Source organism: Neopelma chrysocephalum, unplaced genomic scaffold (assembly GCF_003984885.1).
Source record: "Neopelma chrysocephalum unplaced genomic scaffold, ASM398488v2 Primary Assembly neopelma1_69, whole genome shotgun sequence".
Taxonomy (NCBI): domain Eukaryota; kingdom Metazoa; phylum Chordata; class Aves; order Passeriformes; family Pipridae; genus Neopelma; species Neopelma chrysocephalum.
Genome location: NW_020897729.1, coordinates 7,852,754 through 7,873,217, shown reverse-complemented (window position 1 = coordinate 7,873,217; position 20,464 = coordinate 7,852,754). Strand labels below are relative to the sequence as shown.

The 20,464-nt window shown below is 41.6% G+C and overlaps 1 protein-coding gene across 2 annotated transcripts; it reads left to right on the top strand.

The window, feature by feature from the left end:
- The first annotated feature begins 688 nt into the window (after positions 1-688).
- SKIL (SKI like proto-oncogene) lies at positions 689-15,571 on the top strand. Of its 2 annotated transcripts, none has more exons than XM_027685919.1 (7): positions 689-742; positions 1,641-3,564; positions 8,112-8,209; positions 9,610-9,848; positions 10,069-10,313; positions 11,125-11,349; positions 13,609-15,571. In XM_027685919.1, exons 2-7 carry the CDS (start codon positions 2,458-2,460, stop codon positions 13,768-13,770), a joined length of 2,076 nt encoding a protein of 691 aa, XP_027541720.1. In that variant the 5' UTR covers positions 689-742; positions 1,641-2,457; the 3' UTR covers positions 13,771-15,571. The 2 variants fall into 2 exon arrangements, with proteins under 2 accessions (XP_027541720.1, XP_027541721.1); XM_027685920.1 differs by lacking the exon at positions 689-742 and adding an exon at positions 1,019-1,043.
- The last annotated feature ends 4,893 nt before the right edge of the window (positions 15,572-20,464 follow it).

Sequence of the window (20,464 nt, the reverse complement as noted above, 5' to 3'; positions counted from 1 at the left end):
GGACAGTCGCTGAGGAACCTTCGCTGAGGGACCCTCTATGAGGGATCCTCGCCGAGGGACAGTCCCTGGGGGACTCTCATTGAGGGACAGTCCCTGGGGGACTCTCATTGAGGGACAGTCCCTGAGGGACCCTCATTGAGGGACAGTCACTGGGAGCCCCTCGCTGAGGGCCTCCGCCTGCCGCCGCCGCGCCTCGGGGGAGCGACCCTCCCGACAGCTCCCTGCCGGCGCCGGGGCCTCCTCCCGCCCGGCTTTGCCCTTCTGCCATGGCCGCTTTCCCTCCCCACCGCCGCAGCTGCCGCTCCGTGCCCGTCCCTCCGCCGGCGCCTGTCGGGCTCTGACGGGGGAGAGAGGGCGGCGCGGGGCCGGGTCTGACCCGGGCGGGCTCAGGTGGGGGCGGACAGAAACAACACTTTTTAACGTCTATTATATTTATATATTTTTTTAATATAATTTTTTAATATATTCTGCCTTCTCCCGCGGGCGGAGGGGGCCGTGCCGGGCTCCCCAGCGCTGAGGCGGCGGCGGCGGTGGCTGTGTGGGGGAGAAGGGGGGGAGGGGCGGGCGGGCGCTCCCGCCGCTGCCCCAGACAGTGGGCGGGGCCGGCGCGCGCCGCCGGCGGGTTCGTGCCCGCGCGCCGCCGCCGCCGCCGTCTCGGTCTCCGCAGTGAGGTCACGGGTGGGCGGCGCGAGCGCGGCGCCTGTTCCGCTCCCCGCGGCCGCCGGAGCCCCCGCGGCGCCGGGTGAGGAGCGGGGAACGCGCCGGGGACCCCGCCGGGAGCGGCGGCGAGCGGGGCGGCCTCGCCGCGGGTGGAGGGGTGGGGGGAGAGCCGTGGGGGAAGGGCGGGAGCGCCCGCGGGGGATGGGAGGGAGCGGCGGCGCGGAGGCGGCGGGGAGAGGGGGACAAGGGGAGAGCGGGGGAAGCGGGCGGCACGGCGGCGGTGCGGGGCGGACAGCGGGGAGCCGGGTGGGGCGGAGGGGAGAGCCCGGCGGCGGGAGGGGGAAGGGCTGAGCCGTGCCCGGAGCGGTGCCGGCGGGGCCGGGGTGAGTCACGGCGCGGGAGGGAGCGGCGGGATGCGGCGTCCCGGGAGGGGCTGCGGGGTCGGGGACCGGGAGTGGGGTCGGTGCCCGGCCCTGGGCTCGGGGGAGCGCCCGTCCTGCGGGGCGTGCTTGCCGGGAGAGCCGCTCCGGGCCGCCCCCTCCCCCGCCGGCATCGCCCGTCGGCCGGGCTCGTCCCGGGGCTCCGTGAGTCACTGGGAAAAGCACCCTGCCTCTGGCAGGGAACCCCGGGATGACTTGGGTTCCAAGGGGCCTTAAAGCTCATCTCATTCCACCCCCCTGCTATGGGCAGGGACACCTTCCACGAGCCCAGGTTGCTCCAAGCCCGGTCCAAACTGGTCTTGGTCACTCCCAGGGATGGGGCAGCCACAGCTTCTCTGGGCAACCTGTGCCAGGGCCTCACCACCCTCACAGCGAAGGATTTCTTCCTTGTATCAAATCTAAACCTCCCCTCTTTCAGCTTAAAGCGGTTCCCCCTTGTCCTGTCACTCCATGCTCCTGTCAAAGGTCCCTCTCCAGCTCTCTTGAAGCCCCTTTAGGTGCTGAGCAAACCCTGTGACCGGCCCCTCTCTCTGTTCACAGGTTATCAGGAAGGACTGGCAGAACTCCGCTCTAGTACATGAATTCAGCCCATGGCCTGGATCTCACCTCTATTACTAATAACTCGGGCTGGGAAAATCCTGACACACGCCAGTGACATCTGGGCGAAAGGTGACTCTCTAGGGACGTTTAGCTTTTGCTGTCAATCTGGATCAGCCTTTAGTTTGAGGATTTATTTGTGAACTGCCATAGTAACTCTTGTGGTGGTGGTGAAATCATAAAGCTGGCAGCACAATAAAGCAAGCCCTTAAGACTGTGTTTGATCTCTAGGAGCTGAAAGTGCTGAATAAAATTTTCACACAACTTAAAACTACGTTTTGGATTGGCTGCGTTAAGATTGACGTTCTTCAAGCTGAGCCCGTTTTTCTATTTTAATATTTAAATAGAGACTTGTTTGAAAAGACAGTATATTTTTTAAAGGAAAACAATGATCAAGGATGGACATGTATCAGCGCATCATTTTTTACTAAATTGCTGTACAAGACTACTGTGTAAAATAGGGGGTAGGGTATGAAGAAAAGCCTTTTGTATAAATATTGCAGTGGGTTTTTTTATATTAGAAAATTGAACAAATAACTAAAAAAGTTGTGTAACCTCTCCATTAGTAATTTTATGGTATTACATGCAAAATGGGTTACAGTTTTTACTGTTGGAGGCTGAAGAAGTAACATTTTACTGAAAGGATTGTGAAACTTGTTGTACCTGAGGTAATCCAAGATCACTTGAAACTATTTTTTATATGAACAAGCAGGAAAATGCACATTCAAGACTAATTTAATTAAAGTTCTGGTGTTTAGCAATGGAAAGCCCACAGATAAACTTCCCTCTAGGTCTGGTTTCAGACCAGAAAAGGAGCAGGATCCAAGAGGATGGGAGTCCTCCACTGAAGAAAGCAATGACAGAAATGCATGTAAATAACAAAGTACAGGTTGTAATAAATAAATTGCCAACAATAAAGAAGGAAAACTTGGATGACTACGATGAAACTCCTGTGGAGGCTGATGGGGAACCCGCCAAGCCAAACAGCGCTTCACTATCTGAGCCTTTGAGTTTAAATCCAGGTTTGAAACACACATTGGCACAGTTTCACCTGAGCAGCCAGAGTTCTCTGGGTGGACCAGCAGCTTTTTCAGCTCGTTATTCCCAGGAGACCATGTCACCCACCGTCTTCCTGCCTCTTCCATCGCCACAAGTACTCTCCGGCCCGCTGCTCATTCCTCCGGACAGCTCCACGGAGCTCACCCAGACTCTGCTGGAGGGGGAATCCATCTCTTGTTTTAAAGTCGGGGGAGAAAAAAGACTTTGCCTTCCTCAAGTGTTGAACTCGGTTCTCCGAGACTTCTCACTGCAGCAGATCAACACGGTGTGTGATGAACTCTACATTTACTGCTCACGGTGCACTTCCGACCAGCTTCATATCCTGAAGGTTTTGGGAATTCTTCCATTCAACGCTCCGTCCTGTGGGCTCATTACGCTGACGGATGCTCAGAGACTATGCAATGCTTTACTGCGCCCTCGCACTTTTCCCCAAAACGGCAGTTTTCTCCCCTGTAAGAACACCTTGGCCCAGCTGAAAGAGACTGGCAGTGCCTTTGAAGTAGAGCATGAATGCCTGGGCAAGTGCCAGGGGCTGTTTGCACCTCAGTTCTACCTTGCGCCGGACGACCCGTGCATCCAGTGTCTGGAATGCTACGGGATGTTCTCGCCCCAGACGTTCGTGATGCATTCACACAGATCCCCGGACAAGAGGACCTGCCACTGGGGGTTTGAGTCGGCCAAGTGGCACTGCTACCTGCACATTAACCAAAAATACCTGGGAACGTCAGAGGAGCGGGAGCTGAAGCATCTCTTGGAGGAAATGAAGGAGAAGTTCAGTGAGAAAAATCAGAAAAGGACGCGGTCCAAAGTAAGTTCACCTGCTCTGGTAAAAACTCCCAAATCTCTTCCTGCTCACACCTAAATACTTGTTTTGGAAGCGCGTTGCTTGGCTTTGCTAAGTGGGAATGCTTGTCACATCAAGCCTAAGTTAAATTTGTGAGAGAGCTTCACCATGGAAATAACATTTCTCATTAAAAGGGGCGGTAATTTCTTTCCTCTTTGGGCTGTAAGTAACCACTCGAGCCAGCTTGGCTCTGTTGGTTCTTGTTCTGTTCTGAGGTATTACAGACACTGGAAAAATCAGGGCCATTGTGGGAATTTTCATTCTCCCATTTGACCTTTGAGTAGGTTTTATGCGGCGTGTGTTGCAGCAGCTGAGCAAAGCAGAAAGGAGCTTGAAAATCAAGTATTACAAATGAATTCTTCATTTGTTATTTGTGCTCCAGCTCACACACGTGGGCAGGGTGGCGACCTGGCTTGCTGGCCACCCATCTCATGACTTGTGTGCAGGGTAATGGTGCATTGCTAAAGGGCTATTTAGGAGCCCAAAGTCTGCTTGTTCAGCAAGAGCTTTCTGTTTAAACCACTTGTGTAGAGAAATATGCCAAAAAGAGGGGGGTTTTAAGCAGCCCAAGTAATGAGCTGTAGGCCGGTATCTTGACAATGGTTAATAATAGACGTCTTATTTTTTCCTAAAATACTGCTGCAAGTCTGTGCTGTGGTTCAAAAATACAGAGCTTATTTGTCCCTTGGAGAGCTTCTATTTTAAATAATAAGACAAGCACCAGATAAACATTTACATCATAGATGTTTCCATTCATAGAAAGTACAAGTTTTGGGTATAATTTAAACTTAAAGAGGTCTTTAATGATTTCTGCCCTTTGTCTTTGTTTCTCTTCAGTGTATTTGGTTTTCTGTGTCTGTTTGATGGCTCTTGGTTTGATGATAAATCCATTTTGCCTGTTGGATGTTTTGTGGTGGATTTCAAAATAGCAGCAAGAGCAGCCCAGATGGCTGAGCCCAAAAAGGGGTGCTATAAGCTGACACCTTTTGACATAAATTCCTGAAAAGTTAGCGTTGCAGGAAGGCTTGCTGTAGTAACAGGTACTGTTACAGTGGTGTCAGTCTACAAGAAGGGGTTTTAGCAGCAAATTCCTATGGAAGTCTGCAGTATGGCACGCTTCCATGTGCTGAATTAGTTGAAGATGCAGTCTCCTAGCAAGGAGACTTTGCATTTCAACTGATAAAGACCTGTCAGTCTTTATCCCTGCAAAGCCAGTGTAGGAAATAAACTACAGCATGGTGGAAATAGTCTTCCATATTCATACCTATAAATGCTGCTTCCCTTTCCACAGTAGCAGATTTCAGACCATGAGATCTTTCGGTTTCTTGAGCACAGACTAAAAAACCCAGCTGAAGTTGGCAGTAGCAGTAATTTGGACTGGACCGGTGCAAATGAAATACAGAAACTTTCTGCAGTCTTCCGTTGCAGACCTGTGTAATTCTTTCTTACAAAGCATCATATGAAACCAGAGTGAGAAGCTGTGAAAACATGAACAAAATTGAGTGATGGGGGAGGATTTTTGTCTTGGTTTCTTTTTTTTTTTTTTGTCTTGTGGATATTCATCTGGAAAGCATAAAAGATTAGAATAGTTTAAGAGGGCAGTGTTGGATCACAGCCTCTGTTCCCTTGTCCTGGAGAAGCTTGGGCTGCTTCAGTCGTCTTTTCATGGAATCATAGAATGGTTTGGAAGGGACCTTAAAGCTTATCTCGTTCCACCCCCTGCCATAGGCAGGGACACCTTCCACTAGCCCAGGTTGCTCCAAGCCCAGTCCAACCTGGCCTTGAACACTTCCAAGGATGGGGCAGCCACAATTTCTTTCCCTTGTTTCTGTGGCGTGAGAGAAGTATTAGGTACAACATGTAGACATTCCCTTTCCTTATACTCCTGAGGGAATTTATTTGCAGGATGTTCCATTTGCCATTCTGTCACCTCTTTACCACCTTTGCTGAGTCAGTGCTCTGCTCTCAAGTGCCAATGCATCTTTGTTATCTTGGAGGGCCCAGGAAGAACAGTTGCCCTTGGCCAGGTCTTTATCCATGTAGTAATAATAAATTAGTTCATTCCCATGGCCTTTGGAGCATCTTAGATCCCATGCCTTGTCTTTCTCCTTAGCGTTTCACTCTGAGTTTATTCACCTCACAGCGCATAAATATTCTACTTCAATATTTTAAGAGCAGACAAAGTACTCAGCGGTTAATTCCTTTCTGTTCTTTGTGCTAGTAAGAAATCTGTAAGCTGTGTGCTTGATTGTCATAGTTTTCTGTGGAGTTCTAGACTGCAGTGCCACATCCACCTGCTCTTCATGGAACAGCTGTCACTGAGTCTGTGCTGATCTCTGCGCTCACAGATCCTCATTTCCTTTGACTTTGCGACAGCTTCTGACCTCTCTGCATTAAAACTTTGTCTTGCTTCTCAGACTAATTCCTTGAGTTGGTCACAGTGTGTGAGGAAAAGCTCAGTGTGAAGAGTTAACATTGCTTCTGAGTATTTTGTAAATCTCGTCTCTGCTGAAACTACTGGCTTAATGATTAGACTGAAAAAACTACTTTCCTATATGTTATTTTTCCTTGAAGAACAGCTTTGTCCAACTAGCTTAGAAGAAAAAATAGACATTTTTCTTGTAGCCCTTTCAGACAGTTTGGGTATAACTAATTCAGTGTGTTTACAGAATTATTTAAGAGCATCTAAAATAAACAGATTGTTGAGTAATGAAATAACATACATATATTTATATATATAAGTAGATGCTTTATTTTATTAACCTGTATGTGGAGGGAAGAATCCTGTTAGAAAATGACTTCCATGTTTATGGTTACATTGCATTTTCTTTCATAAGTAAAAATTTGATTGCATGCTGTGAAATTTATGTGCAAAATGCACATTAACGGGTGGACAGTAAAGTTGGTTTCCATTTGAAATAGGTTAAAAAAAAGTAAAAATCTGACTTAATAACTGGAAAATAGAGATTACATGATAGGTAATTTCATATGTAAATATATAAACACGTTAAAATGTAAGTTGTAAAATATGGACAAATGTGGTTCAGGACAAAATCAGATTGCTGCACACTAGCTGCTGTATAAGTAGATTATATGTGATTATTTAAATTACTTGAATGATCTGAGTAAGTAGAAAAGACTTCACAAGTGTCAGGATGAGGCCGATTTTTCTAGAGATTATTCAAGTCTTTATTATTTAAAGGCTTGATTATGAATTCACTACTCTGGAGCTCTGCTTCCTTATGCCCTCCCTCCTTTCTGTCTGCATTGGAACTGATTTGAGGAACTGCAGGGGTGGAGTTAAATTTCAGTTTCATTGTGAGAGCTGAGTTTAGGGGGCTGGAAGTTTTGATCAGAATGAAATAGGTGGGATTTGGTCCCTCTCATGGTCAAGTGTTGGATTCCAATCATGTGGGATTCTGCAGACCATGGCACAGACAATCCTGGTGTCACTGGGTGCTCTCTGACTGCCAGGGATGGAGTTCTGTGACAGTTTATTTCAGGGTGTGTAGTTATAAACTTTTCTGATAATACAGCACACAAGGAGTGATATCCTTTGCTTCACTTGTATTTTTCCCTTTCCTTCACTTATTAAACCGTCTTTATCTTGTCCTGGGAACTTTCTTGTCCTTGTCCCCGTCTCGCTGGGGGTGGTGCTGAGGGAGTGGCTGTGTGGGTGTTTGGCAGCTGCCTGGGGTCAGCCAACCACACCCTACCCCAAAACCCACATCCCAGGGCTGTTTTAACACAGTGAAATTAAGAACCAATTTCTTACCTACAAGTCTTGCTTAAATATATGACGAGACACCTTTCCCTTGAAATTACCAGCAACTTTGCAGGGGAGCACGAAGGATCACGAGTAACTTTGATTCAAGTGTGATTCCAAGAATATTTCTTGAGACACACAGAACAGGAATTGTTATCCAAAGGGAGAATGCACAGAAGTTTTTAAGATTATATATTCTGATGCACCTGAGTTAATTTTTTTTGGTACTGCAAAGGGAATGGAGTTGTCATGTTACTGTGAGCAGCTCTGCCTGCTTCTACAATAAAAATTCATGATTGAATAAAATTCAGTCCCTGGAACACCATCAAATTGTTCCCTTTTATTTCGTAATAAAGTATCTCACAGGTTCTTACTCTAGTAGAGATACTTTATTGCAAAAAGCTCCCACAACCTTTTGGGAATCCTAGTTTCTGCTTTCTGTTTCCCCCAAACTTGTTTAACATGCCTCTGGCAGAGTTCTGGGAACTCAGCAGAGCTTTTAGATGGGTTTGTAAAGAGATTTTCTTTTAATTTCATTGCTATTTTGCCCATAATGGGATATTGGAGATCGAGGAAACTTCTGTGGCTTGGCCTCACCCTGAAGCTCTGCCAAAGACACCCCACTTCCCATACTCCAGTTTCTCAGGTGTGTCTGTATTAATGGTGTAAATGCCATTCCTCTGAGGAGTGCTTATGAAAATGTAAATAACATGTACCAATTACCAATTTATTTTCTTTTCTTTAGGCAGAGCCACAGCAGAACCTGGAATTATCTCAGTGGTATCCAGTTATAAAGCAAGAAGCAGAAACTGATCCTCAACCACCCTCCTTTTTCCATCCCAGGTAACTGAGTTTCCTGGTTAAAAGTATAAGCACTGTCAAATATTTAAATACTTTTGGCTATTTAAGTGTAATTCAAACTGAAAAAAAAAAAAGGTATTTGCAACCTGAACTGTTAAGGAAACTAAGGGATCACACAGGGATAATTGAACCCTAACTTTTTGTGCATTTCTTAATGTCAATACTAATGAACTGCTTGTGAGTAGTTTTTGGTACAGGACTCAAGCTGTGATCTGTGAGTGTTCTTCAGTAGGCAATACTATTGAAATGTAATTAAAATTTCACTTTTCAGAGTAGAAATGACAGAAGATAATTTTTGACCTTTCACATTATAGTACAATTCATGCTCATGGAAAGCTGCACTTACCATGAAGACCACTCAATTTTCTTCCAAAAAAGACTTGTAGAAGGTGTTTGAAGGCTTTCTTCCACAGTGGAGCGATGGCTGCAGCTGAGTTGTCTGTTCACTAGTTTCCTGGTTTGAGAAACCGAGTGCATTTCCTTAACTTCTCACACAGTTTGTCATCTGCTTCAGTGAGGGAAACAGTTTTTCTTCACCTCCCATGTGCCCTCACCCCCTGTGGTTACACAGGGGGGGATTTGGGTCAGAGCAGACCCTTTTGGTTAACAGCAGGCAGCAAAGCAGCAAACACATCACACTGGTTCACACACAGGCATGAGAGTGGGAGCACTCCTGTGATGGTCCCTCACATTCCTGTTACTGTCAGTGCCTTCCTTCAGACCCAGGAGAAGGGGAGGTGTTGGAGACAACAATGTTGGCTCCAGCATCAGGACACTGGTTGTCTTGGCACTGACCTGAACACATCTGGGACTCTCTTCTCTCTGTACTACACAAAAGCTGAGTGGTGAGGTTGGAGTGGTACACAGGGATGCTCCTGGGAGCCCAGGAAAATCCAAACAGGCTGCTCAGTGTATGTGGAAAAGAAGGTCCAGCATTGGTCTGGGACATACCCCAGCACTGTCAGGATGCAGCTTTGCTATTTAAGATGCTCATTCCCACTTCACTGATCACTTCCCCATCCTCCACTGCTAATATAAATATAAGGATTATGAAAATGCTAGAGAGTCTGGATTTAGTGGCATTCTAATTTCACTCTTTGCATTTAAATGAAGACTTCATATGATTTTCTGTATGTTTTTTTTTTTTAATCAGCCATGTTTGGAAAATCCTCTTGTTTGATAGCCTCAAAACCTTATCTAGATTATCTACTCAGTAAAGATTAAGTGGATCGTTAGGATTTCCTTTTGCATAGGAAAAATTTAAAAAGGGCATGCTTATTTTTTACAGTTTGAACTCATGTTAAATTAAACTTACTGCTCTGTACCAGCCATCATTTATTGTCTTACCTTTCACTATGAATTTTACTCTTCTGCTGTTTCAGTTACTACCTTTATATGTGTGATAAAGTGGTTGCCCCGAATGTCTCTCTTGCATCACAATATAAGGATGTTGCAAAAACAACAGTCAAAGCTTCAGAAGTAATTAAATCCTCACCTGGGCAGTCGGAGAAGAAGCTCAGCAGTGGAAAGCACAAAAAGGCTGCCTCCTATCCAGAGGTTTCTCTTGAAGAACAGGAAAAAATTGACTTGAAAAGTGGTGTGGAGCAGCATAAACGTTTAGGTGAGTAGTCAAAATCGTGTCTAAGTCTTTGATTTTTATAGCACAGAATTTTGGAAAGCGTAACAACCACTGAGCAAGAACTTTGTGACGTCACCTCAGGTTTCCAAAAATTCCTTGCGCCTTTTTGTGATCTTGCTTTTCTTCGCCTTTTTTTTTTTTTCCCCACTCTGGGAGTTGAATTTTCTGTGGTTATTATGCTGTGTTCTTCTTTTCTGTGCAGATCCACCTGTGGTGCTGACTCGTCCTGCGAGAGGTGGGAAATCTGAACGTGTTTCTTCCAAACTCACCAGAGACTCTGCCCGTGCTGAAACGGGGGGTGATGCACGGACCTTGTCCCCCACGCTCATGAAAGACATCAGTTGTGAAGATGACAAGGGAAAGATCATGGAAGAAGTGATGAAAACCTACATCAAACAGCAGGAAAAGCTGAACACCATTTTGCGGAGGAAGCAGCAGCTCCAAATGGTACAGTGCCAGTCTGAGAGCCTTTCACCTCTGACTCCAGAGAGCTGCTGGGAGCTGGCTGGACCCAGAGTCAATAGCACAGATTACATTCATTTAGGAACAGCAAAACACACAGATCATCTTTCCCTCAGCTTGAATCCAGACACCAGATCTTTAGTATCCCTTACGCTCAGGAGGTTTGAGCCCGCTAATAATTGGCGTCTCTTCAGTTTGCAGCTGCTGGGTCCAAGCAGCTCCTGCTTTTGCTGTATCCTCTAAAATTTCTCAGTTTTAAGGATTTTAAAGAGGTGACATCAGTATTCTAGGAATGGTCTTATCACTGCCCTGTACAAAAAAAGAACACCACCCTCCTATTTCAGTTTACTGAGGCTTGTTTTCAGGGATTTTAGTTTTAGCCTTTTTGTAATAATGGATGATTTTAGAGGCTGGTGTTTACTTGTGACATTTCTGTTTTCTGAATTAAGTTAAATACTGTCTTTGCTTCTTACATTCATGGAACAGACCTAATATTTTATTTTAATTTAGTTTAGTTTAGTTTAAATGCTAATCTCAGAATCTAGAGTTCAGGTAGGGCCCTAAAGCTACTACTTTTAAGTTGTTCAGCTGTTGGAGGTAAAGCTTGTAGGTAAGTTAAAATAAATTAAGTCTTTAAAAATATCAAAATGCTAGTGGAAAAAGAAGCCAAACACTTTTATTCTGTTTTCTGATGATGCACTTCTTACTACTTCAGAGTATATTTTAGTAAACCAGGTTTTTTTACTTTTCTGGTCTTAGAAAAAAAACTGTATGTGATCTTGATTTTTCTTTACAGGAAGTGGAAATGTTAAGTAACTCTAAAGCTATGAAGGAACTGACTGAAGAGCAGCAGAATTTACAGAAAGAACTCGAGTGTTTGCAAGCAGATCATGCTCAAAGAATGGAAGAGTTTTATTTTGAGCAGAGAGACTTGGAGAAGAAACTGGACCAAGTGATGAAGCAAAAGTGTAGCTGTGACTCCAATCTGGAAAAAGACAAAGAAGCTGAATATGCAGCACAGGTGAGAAGGGAAGGTTTGTTTCCAACCAAACAGCATTTAGTTATCAGGAAATGGTGAAGCTGTTGCTCAGGCACTTAAAGGTTTCCTTTTCTCTGTGTGTTTTGACACCACAGACAAATACCAAAATAGGTCACAGTGACAGCAATATTTATTTCCCTGTCCCTTGGTTGAAACTGGGGTAGAATGCAACAACTTAACATGATGTTATGGATGAAATATTAATCTTAAACATGAGGTCTGTTATATCCTCATTTAAAACAAACTCTGTTCTGAATGTATATGGGCTTGCCAGTGGTATAGAGTTAAACAATCTCGTTTTATTTCTATGAATAAGCTATTAATCTTCTTCCTTTTATGTTAAAAAGAAAATCCAAACCTCTAAACCATGTTTTTGTCAGATTAGCAGCATAACTTGCTGCTCTTTTTGTTCCTCAGTGGTAGAATCTTCTGCACTATCTGCTGAGCCCCTTCTGTGCTGCAGCAGAGCATTTGGCCAAGAGTTCTCCTGGAAATATAAATGATATTTGTGTCTCTCATTCCTGCCCCTTGGATTCATATGTCAAAACCCATGGAGTTGTTGTTTTTTCCCTTCACTTTCCTTTCAGCTTTTACTATTGTCCCTTTATGTTGGAGGGTATTCATGTCATTCCAATGGGACAAAATATAGCCAATGCCAAAGGGAATCCTGGAATACCCTTTTAAAAATCAGCTGCAGTTATGATCAAATGTATAGTGATGTATTTTGTACCGTGTCACAGAAAACTAGTCCTAACAGACCCATTTTTAAAGTAAACAAAATCGAAAACTTGAGCTCAGCAGAGCTTTGTGGTCATTTATTTGTTCCTGACTGTGTATATTTCCTGTTCTTACTGACTCAAAGTGAGAAACAGGCAGTACTTGAGAGACAGGTTTTGGTATTTTTGGTGAGTAGGGCAGAGACCAGCATCGTAAATCCTTCTCACAAATTTAATTTCATGACATCCCACTCCACTGATTCCTGGCCTTTGCTGCCAGAAATAATCCTCTCTGACTAAGGCCTGATTTACTAAACATCTGGTACAAGCCCTATTAGTGCAAGTAACAACGTGTTCTAATTCATGAAGATGATCATGTGTAGCACGTTTTATGTGGCTTGTGCAGCTTTCTCTCTTTAGAGGGTAAAAACCATGGATTGTTCCCCAAGTGTTTCTTTTGAAGTTAGACTTTGAAAACTAAATAGATTCCTTGTGTAAAAGTTTACTCTGATATTACCTGTGTGGTAGAGCTATTCACAACATATAATTTGAACACTTTTCTTCACTTATCACATCTTATAGTAGATTTTGGTTCCAAGAAGCATCAGATTTAAACAGAGGTCCTGGGAACAGGGAACTTCCACAAACTTTAATCCAATGTCTTCCTGAAGCAGTTGCCCAGGCTGCCTTTTCTGTCAGAGAACTGTGGACTGTGAGGAACCCTCTGTGTGCATTAAACAAAATTAATAATTTGGGATTTGTTACTTGCTTAAAAGTCTCTTTTTCTTTTTAGGCCTGTCTAGGCACTGCCTTCTCCCCCTTTTTGGCTTCTTTATTGAATTGGCTTCTTTATTGTTTACTTTAATTGTTGCTTCATCCTGTAAATCAGAGCAGGGCAGAATAACCAGTACTGGAACTTTTCCTTAGAGCTGGAAATCAAAACCCAGCCAGAGAAATGTGTATGTGGGACGTGCTGCAACATGCAGGCAGTGGGCACTGTTGTGCTGCAGCACTTCACTGAATCCAATCGTGGAGTCAGAGGACTTGCATTAACAACCTATTACTGTATTCCAAAGATGACAACTTTATTTCTGTGTTTAAACATAAAATATTTCACAGAAACATTTGAGTGGACTCAGGTTTACATTTGAACATGCACACATGGTTATGGTCAAGATTTTCTAAATGTCATTTCTTGTAATTCTGTTTCATTTATACTAAAGGGTATCAGAAAGCAGTGTTGGTGGGTTTGTTTGCTCTAGAAATGCATTCAGGTATTGAAATAAAGAAGTAACATTTTGGCAGGTCGGAGAAATGAACCTGGGAAATGAAAAGGTGCATCTTGTCCTGGGATTTGTGAAACATCTGATGCAGACATCATCCTAATCTCCCCAACAGATTATATGTATTGTCAACGTGGTCTAGTGTGACAGGTCCTATAACTACAATTTATATGTATTTAAAAATTAGATTTTCTCATTTTTGCTAAAATGTGCTCTGCCTCTCTGTCTCTCCTGTTTCACAGCTGGCAGAACTGAGACAGAGGTTGGATCATGCAGAGGCAGATAGACAAGAGCTTCAGGATGAACTGAGACAGGAACGAGAGGCCCGGGAAAAGTTAGAGATGATGATAAAGGAATTGAAGCTGCAGATCCTGAAATCTTCAAAAAATGGGAAAGGAAAATAGAAATCGGAAGAGGAAGCACGACTGCCTGCTTCAAACAGGGTGTTTTGGTTTTTAATGAGTTGTGAACAATTTCTGTGTGCTGAGAAAAAGTGTTCTCTACAGGTTTCTGTTTCCCAGACAGGTCAGAAGAAGATATACATAGATATAAATAACTAGAGATAGATAGACATTTTTAGATTTTCCTAACCAATGAAAATCTGCATTGATTTGTACTGGTGTTTTTCTCAAACAATGAAAAATATGAAACCCTTGGTTTAGAGTGACCAGTTTCTGTCTATTTCTAACAGTCTTAAGGACTCAACACCTTTTAACACTGTCTGTTAAAACATGTGTGGGTATCTTTATTTTGCTATCAATTGCACATCCAGTTATACAAGTACATTGAGAACATTCTGAATTCTTCAAAGTCAAAAATAGTTTGGGTTTCAGTGAGAATTGAATGTTCTTGAACTGAGGAAAGTAAAGGCAGCTTTTCATCTGTTAGGTAATGCTCAAAATTGCCACAATGACTGATGATTGAGCCTCAAAAGTGATTTACCAGCATGAGTTTTCCCCATAATTTCATTATGTGAAGTCAGGCTGATCTTTTTAGTATTGTCTGTTTAACAGCTCATTATCAATCTAAAGAGTGCTAGAGCCAGCACTTACCTGCTGTGCTGGAAGAAGAAAACATTGGGATTTTTTTAATTAATTAAAAAATTTACAATTACAATGGAATCTTTGGAAGTTAAAAATTCACAAGTTTTCTTCTGTTTTCTTCTATGTAGTAGGTGTGAAAGAAACATTAATAAAAGGCTTAAAGGTGGGGCTTTTTCTTCTAGAAACGGAGAAAGCTTGACTTAGCTGTTTTCAAGATTCTAATGCTTTCAAGAAAAATATTTATTAAGGAATATGTGTTAATTTCTTTAGCACCCTAAGCCTCCACACTTTGAGCTTCTTGCCAACTTGCGGGTTTTTCTTTCGTTACATAGAACAGGCCTTAACTGACATTGTGATCATAGCTTAAAAAAGTAAAATTCTGAGGTATGGCACTTTGAAAAATCATTTTGATAGTCTCTGTATTTGACTGGCATGGTAGGGTTACCATGAGTTAAGAAATACAGCATGTTTGTTAAGCTATAACGTTGGGAAATGTGTAATTGTACAGAATTACTGTTTTATGTATATATAATGTTTGAGTACTTCTGAAGTCTGGTTCCTAGTGGATTAAATGCATGGCTACAGAGTTGGATGAAGAAATACTTTATTTGCACTTCTCTCCAAAAAGTTGGATACAGCTGGCAGATGTCAGCTGATCATGTCAGTGATAGGAATATTTTCGTAATTCTAGTATTTCACTACATGATTTTAACTTGTGCTTTAGCTTCTTTTTTTGAGGTCCTTAGGTTTAATATCCTCTTAATAATTCAGTTAATTTTGGATGAAGCCGCTAGTAAAAGCCTACGTTGATTAATTTTTTTCCCTGAACTTGTAAAACTGAAAACTTTTGAGCTCTTTTTTGTTTCTGTTTTAGTGGAATAACAAGACTGAATATCACAGAGAAAGATAAAATTGCACATATCTTTAAATTGAATGAGAAATGAGGTGGTAAATTAAATGTCATGGAGTCATAGGACGATTTTTTTATAACTAAGTACAATTTTGTTTATGAACTCTGTTTCATAGTTACACTGACAATTAAAGCAGGATAGATGAAAAGTTATCAATTGTCTTTGTCAGTGTTGATGAGAATCATAGAATGGTTTGGATTGGAAGGGACCTTAAAGATGATCTTGAACCACCCCCCTGCCAGAAAAGAAAACCCAGATTATATTTTCCCCTTCTTCAGCTCCATCTCCAAATTCTTGCATTAAAAAAATAATACAAATGAAAAAGAAAAGGCCCATCTTTGCAGTGTGGTTTGGAGGGGAAGGTACTGACTAAATAGTTCTGACTGTGTATGCAGCACTTGTTTTAAAAACACCATAAATGTTTTATTGTACCAACCACCAAACCCAGGGATGGCAGGAGAGGAGGCAGGAATATTGATAAAAGTGTGATGATTAGGGAATGGAGCAAGTTGCCCAACTTGCTTGGCAGATCCTGTGTTGGATTAGCTGGATGGGCAAGGGGAAAAGGTGTTAATAAAGGATGGAGAGATGCATTTCTAGTTGCTTTTCAGTGTCAGTGTTTGGACCCAGACTCGTTGGGTTGTCAGTGTAGATAAATAAGGCCACCAGCTCGTTTAATACAGCTGCAGTGACTAATTCACACAGTATTTATAGCTTAGCTGTTGAATGTATGGAATCCTCCTGGGATCATTATATTAGAACACTGTATATTCCGTTTCCATGCAGGTCTTGTCTCTGTTTTGTGACTTCTGCTCAAATCTCCCCTTTTGCCAGCGGTTGATGTTCAGCAGCACTTGGTGGACTGCTGGAGGCTCTTAAAATGCTGGTGTCTGTCCTTTGTTCTAATATTTTCACTGTTGCAAGAATTCCAGCAGCTATAGGATGTTTTACCAATTCCAACTGCAGATAAGGCCTCCTGATCGTTTTCAAACATCTGGCTGATAAAGCTAATGGGACATTTATTAAAATGACTTTAAAAGTAGCTTTGTAAATATTCCATTTAGTTAATCTAAAGTTAGAATGCATTTTAAATTATTGTAATCCTCTTAAAATTCTTAAATGCTACTTTCAGGCTCTTGGCGTAAACATAATTTTCATACTCGTAGACTTAATTTTATACTGATTTTAAGTAATAATGTATACATAAATGTGCCATAGACTTTTGTGTGTTCACAGTCTTCGAAAGATAGTTTTTTAGTAAATTGTAAATAGTACTGTATAAGTTCTGGAACAAATATATGTTGACTTTTTTTTTTTTTTTTGCCCCTACCTTATGCTAGTTCTATTGAATGGTTTATTTTGCAGCCTGATTTAGGAACTTGGAATGCACACTTGAGGGCCCTCACTTAATGGTAGAAACTAATTCTGTCATTAGGTCCTTGCTTTTAGTCATAGCATGCTCATTTTATGTATTGTTATTTGTTTTTCCTTCAGCTATTGCTTGCTGGTCTTTCAGGCAGGAAGTCATGTTCCCAGATACTTGTGGCATGAAGCCTGTAGGAAAAAAAAAATCCTAAAATTGCCCCTGATTTGAAAGTTGGATTATTAAACACCTAGGGCAAGATTGAAGTTGCCTAGTGCACCTTTGGGAACAAAGTAAGTAGGATTCGAGGTGAATACCTAGTTTGCTCCTATACATTTTTAAAAGAGAACTTTCACGTGCTTTGTGTACTTTAATCAACAAAATATAAGAGCTCAGAGAGTAAAACTCTTGTAATTTTGGCAGTCTAGAAACATCCTCACTCACAGTATAACCAGGTATCCCTCAACGAAAGAGATTTTTATCTAAATCTCCAGATTTAAGTCCGTGTTTTAGGTTTTTATAAAGCATATCGTTCAGTTTGAGCATTTAGATGAATGTAGTTATGTTTCACCTTCTTAAACTAATTTTATTCTATATTTAATATATTGATAGCTTAGGTGTAAAACCATTTGTACATAGTAAAGGCATAATGCAATTAGTGAAGTAGGAAAAGTTGGGTGGGAGCATAAAGCTACTGGTGGCCTGGAAAAAAAATAAGTCTTGGCCCGTATTTTAGAAGTCACAATGTTTTATTCATACATCTTGTTTTATATATCGGGGAGGGGATAGCTAGAATGTGTTATGAGATTTTTGGAAACCTTTCCTAGCATTAGTCAGGAGGTTGGCCTTGCAGTGCTGTCATGGTCAGCTACCTAGAATTCACTTGTTTGTAGAGTATATATTTTGATTGTCGGTAAAGATAACAACTTTGTATTTTTTCTGCACTTAATTCGTGTAATTAATCCACACAACAGAGTTTTCTATAACGTGGTGAAGTCGACAAAAGACGTAATTTCTCCTACCTGTTAATCTGTGCTTGCAATATTTCAGTAATTTTATTTAAGCCATCAATAGGAAGCAGCAGAAAGCTGCAAATTTCAATTTTTTTTTTTTGCTCATTACATTTGTAGTGTGAGTGTTCATCAGTTTTCTTTACAGAAAGCTTGTAGAATTTTCTATTTGCTGCATATATCTATTTAAAAAAATGCAGTCGTTTTTTAGCTTTTGTGAAAGCAGTTATTGCCTACAAATTGCACGACGATTTTCTAGTGTGTCTCCATGACTTAGCCAATTGTTTTTTTCAGGGTTAGTGGTTCAGTTGGAAAACGCTTGAAAAAACGAGTTTTAAGCACTTCATCAAGCACAGCAAACACGGTGTAAAACTTTGCTATTTGAAAACGGATTCAATGTAACAGTACCAATTGAATTTTTTTTTTCTTCTAAGAGATACCTCACTTAAAGGAAAGCACAGCTGTACTGTATTTAAACTAATTCTAGGAAATAAGAAAAAAGTTGGTCTGAAATATTTCGTTGCCATCAACGTTGCTTTCTGTGATTGACAAAACGTTTTTGTGTTTTCATCCTCGCTCTCTAAAGTATTTTTTTGCTGTTGACATGCCAGTATAATTCTCTCAAATGACAGAAAGTAGCTGCAGAACAACCGAGTCCGTGTGAGCTCGAGGCAACAGGTTGAATGACTATTCTGAAACCGTAGGAAAAACGATCCGTGCATTCAACAATTTTTAATACTTTGCCAATGATGTACAGTCTTATTGTCAGCGTTGCTGTGGTTGCATTACATGACACACAGAACTGTCCTCTACCTCACGTGAGATTTAACAGATATTTTATATGGTTTTAGTAAACAAGATGCATCTATCTGGTCACTTAGTTTACAAATTTTGAATTATATTTATTGAAACATGACATACTGTGCTCTTAGCTTATACCTCAATTGTATTTTGTGCTGTTATCCATTTCCATGCCTTGTAAATACCTGTATAGATCGTGGATTCAAAAGCAAATAAAGAACTGTAATGTCAGAACACTTTGTCTCTGTATTTTTGAACACCGACTTCTAAACTTGACTCTTTGAAGGTGTTTAACACGAGGACAGAGCCTTCCTTGCTTTGATTACAGCAAATTAAAACCTGATTACGCTGAAATTTGTTAGCAGAACTCCTGTGGCCTGCAGCAGGTCCCCACTTCTCTAGAGGGTATTTTTAGCAAAATCTACAAGATCAAAGCTCTCCCTCACCACAACTCCACTTCCTAAAGCTCTTATGGGTCTGTCAAAGTATTGACACTAAGATTTCTGTGTATCTTGGCATAGATTTGGGGTTTATACCTGTAAATACAACCACTTGCATGCTTGGCAAGTTCTGTGGTGCTCAGCTTTGTCACCACTCGGCTGCTCAAGCAATGTTTGAGTTGTTCACACCTCTCTTCAAGAGCTTAATAAAGGATGAGGTTAAAACCACACATTACCAGAATAAATGCTGAGTTTATACAAAGTTAAAATCAGAAATGAGAATTTTACTGTGTTTCCTGAAAAAATGGTTACTGCTGATGGGAAATATTTCCTAGAGCGACTCTTGGGAGTTCTTAGTTTTTGTAAACTACGTGATTGTGTTGCTCAACACAAGTTTTGTGTACTATCAGAGAGCTTAAATAGCAGAAAAATCAGAATAGGAGAGGGAAAGAGCAGTTGAGATGAAAAAAGGGAGCAGTTCCTCTAAGCTGTATATGAGTGAGTCTTCCATTTACCTTGAGCTTCCACCACTTACAACAATAAACTGTATTGGTCACTTAAAAACACCCTGTATTGTAGTAAAATAAAACTTTTGGCATGAGTAATATTTTGGGGAGTTTATGGGTGATTTTATTCATCCTGAGAGTTTTTTCTAGGCAGATAAGAAAGCACATTCACATACACACACTTTGGTATTTTTTCCTCTCCTCAAATCAGTGCAGAAACGCTTTGTCCTTGTTTTAGGGAACTGTTCTTGCATGTGGGAAATCCTGATGATGATTCAGGTTATTGCAAACCCTTAATGCTACCGTGTAAGTGCCCGTGTTTTACAGCTGAGGAGAGAAAGGCATAGTATGAGCCAGGATAAAGATTAAATTGATATTTTCATGAGCTCAGCCTTCAGTATAGAAGAAAATGAAAAACAAGCTGTACCACTTAAACCTGGTTTTATTCTGCATCCCATCTTGCATTTTCATGCTGCTGTGTTTCTAAATAGGGAGCAGCTGTAGGGCTGAAGATGTAAAGAAAAAGTTCAAGGTGAGTCATCTGGATGAGAAAGAGCCATGGGGTGTTGATAGCTTGGCTATGACTAATTGCAACTCCTGTCTTTTGTCAGAGAGAACAATGAGGATCAAACAGAAACTGTGTGAGTGAAGGGTGAAGAGATTAATTTTTAAGGAGTTCACATGTTGCTGAAATAAATGTGTGTGCAGCAGTGTCTTTTAAAAGGGTAACTTTTAAGACTGTGGCCCACAGTGATTCAGTTTATTTGGCATATTGCTGGGAAGTCATTCTTATTTCTTATTTTATTGATCTTGTAAATCACTGTTCAATTGTCTCATAGTAACTTATACTCACTTAACTACTGATGGTGTGATTTATAAGACAGATAAAATTCTGTCTCTATCGACATTAACGAAATAATTCACGCTGTGCCCTGTAGGCTCCAGCTCCAGTACTATTGAATAGTGTTAGTTACCAAAGTGTAAAATTTATTCCTTGCCTGTTTAGCTGCTGCACAGTCCCTGA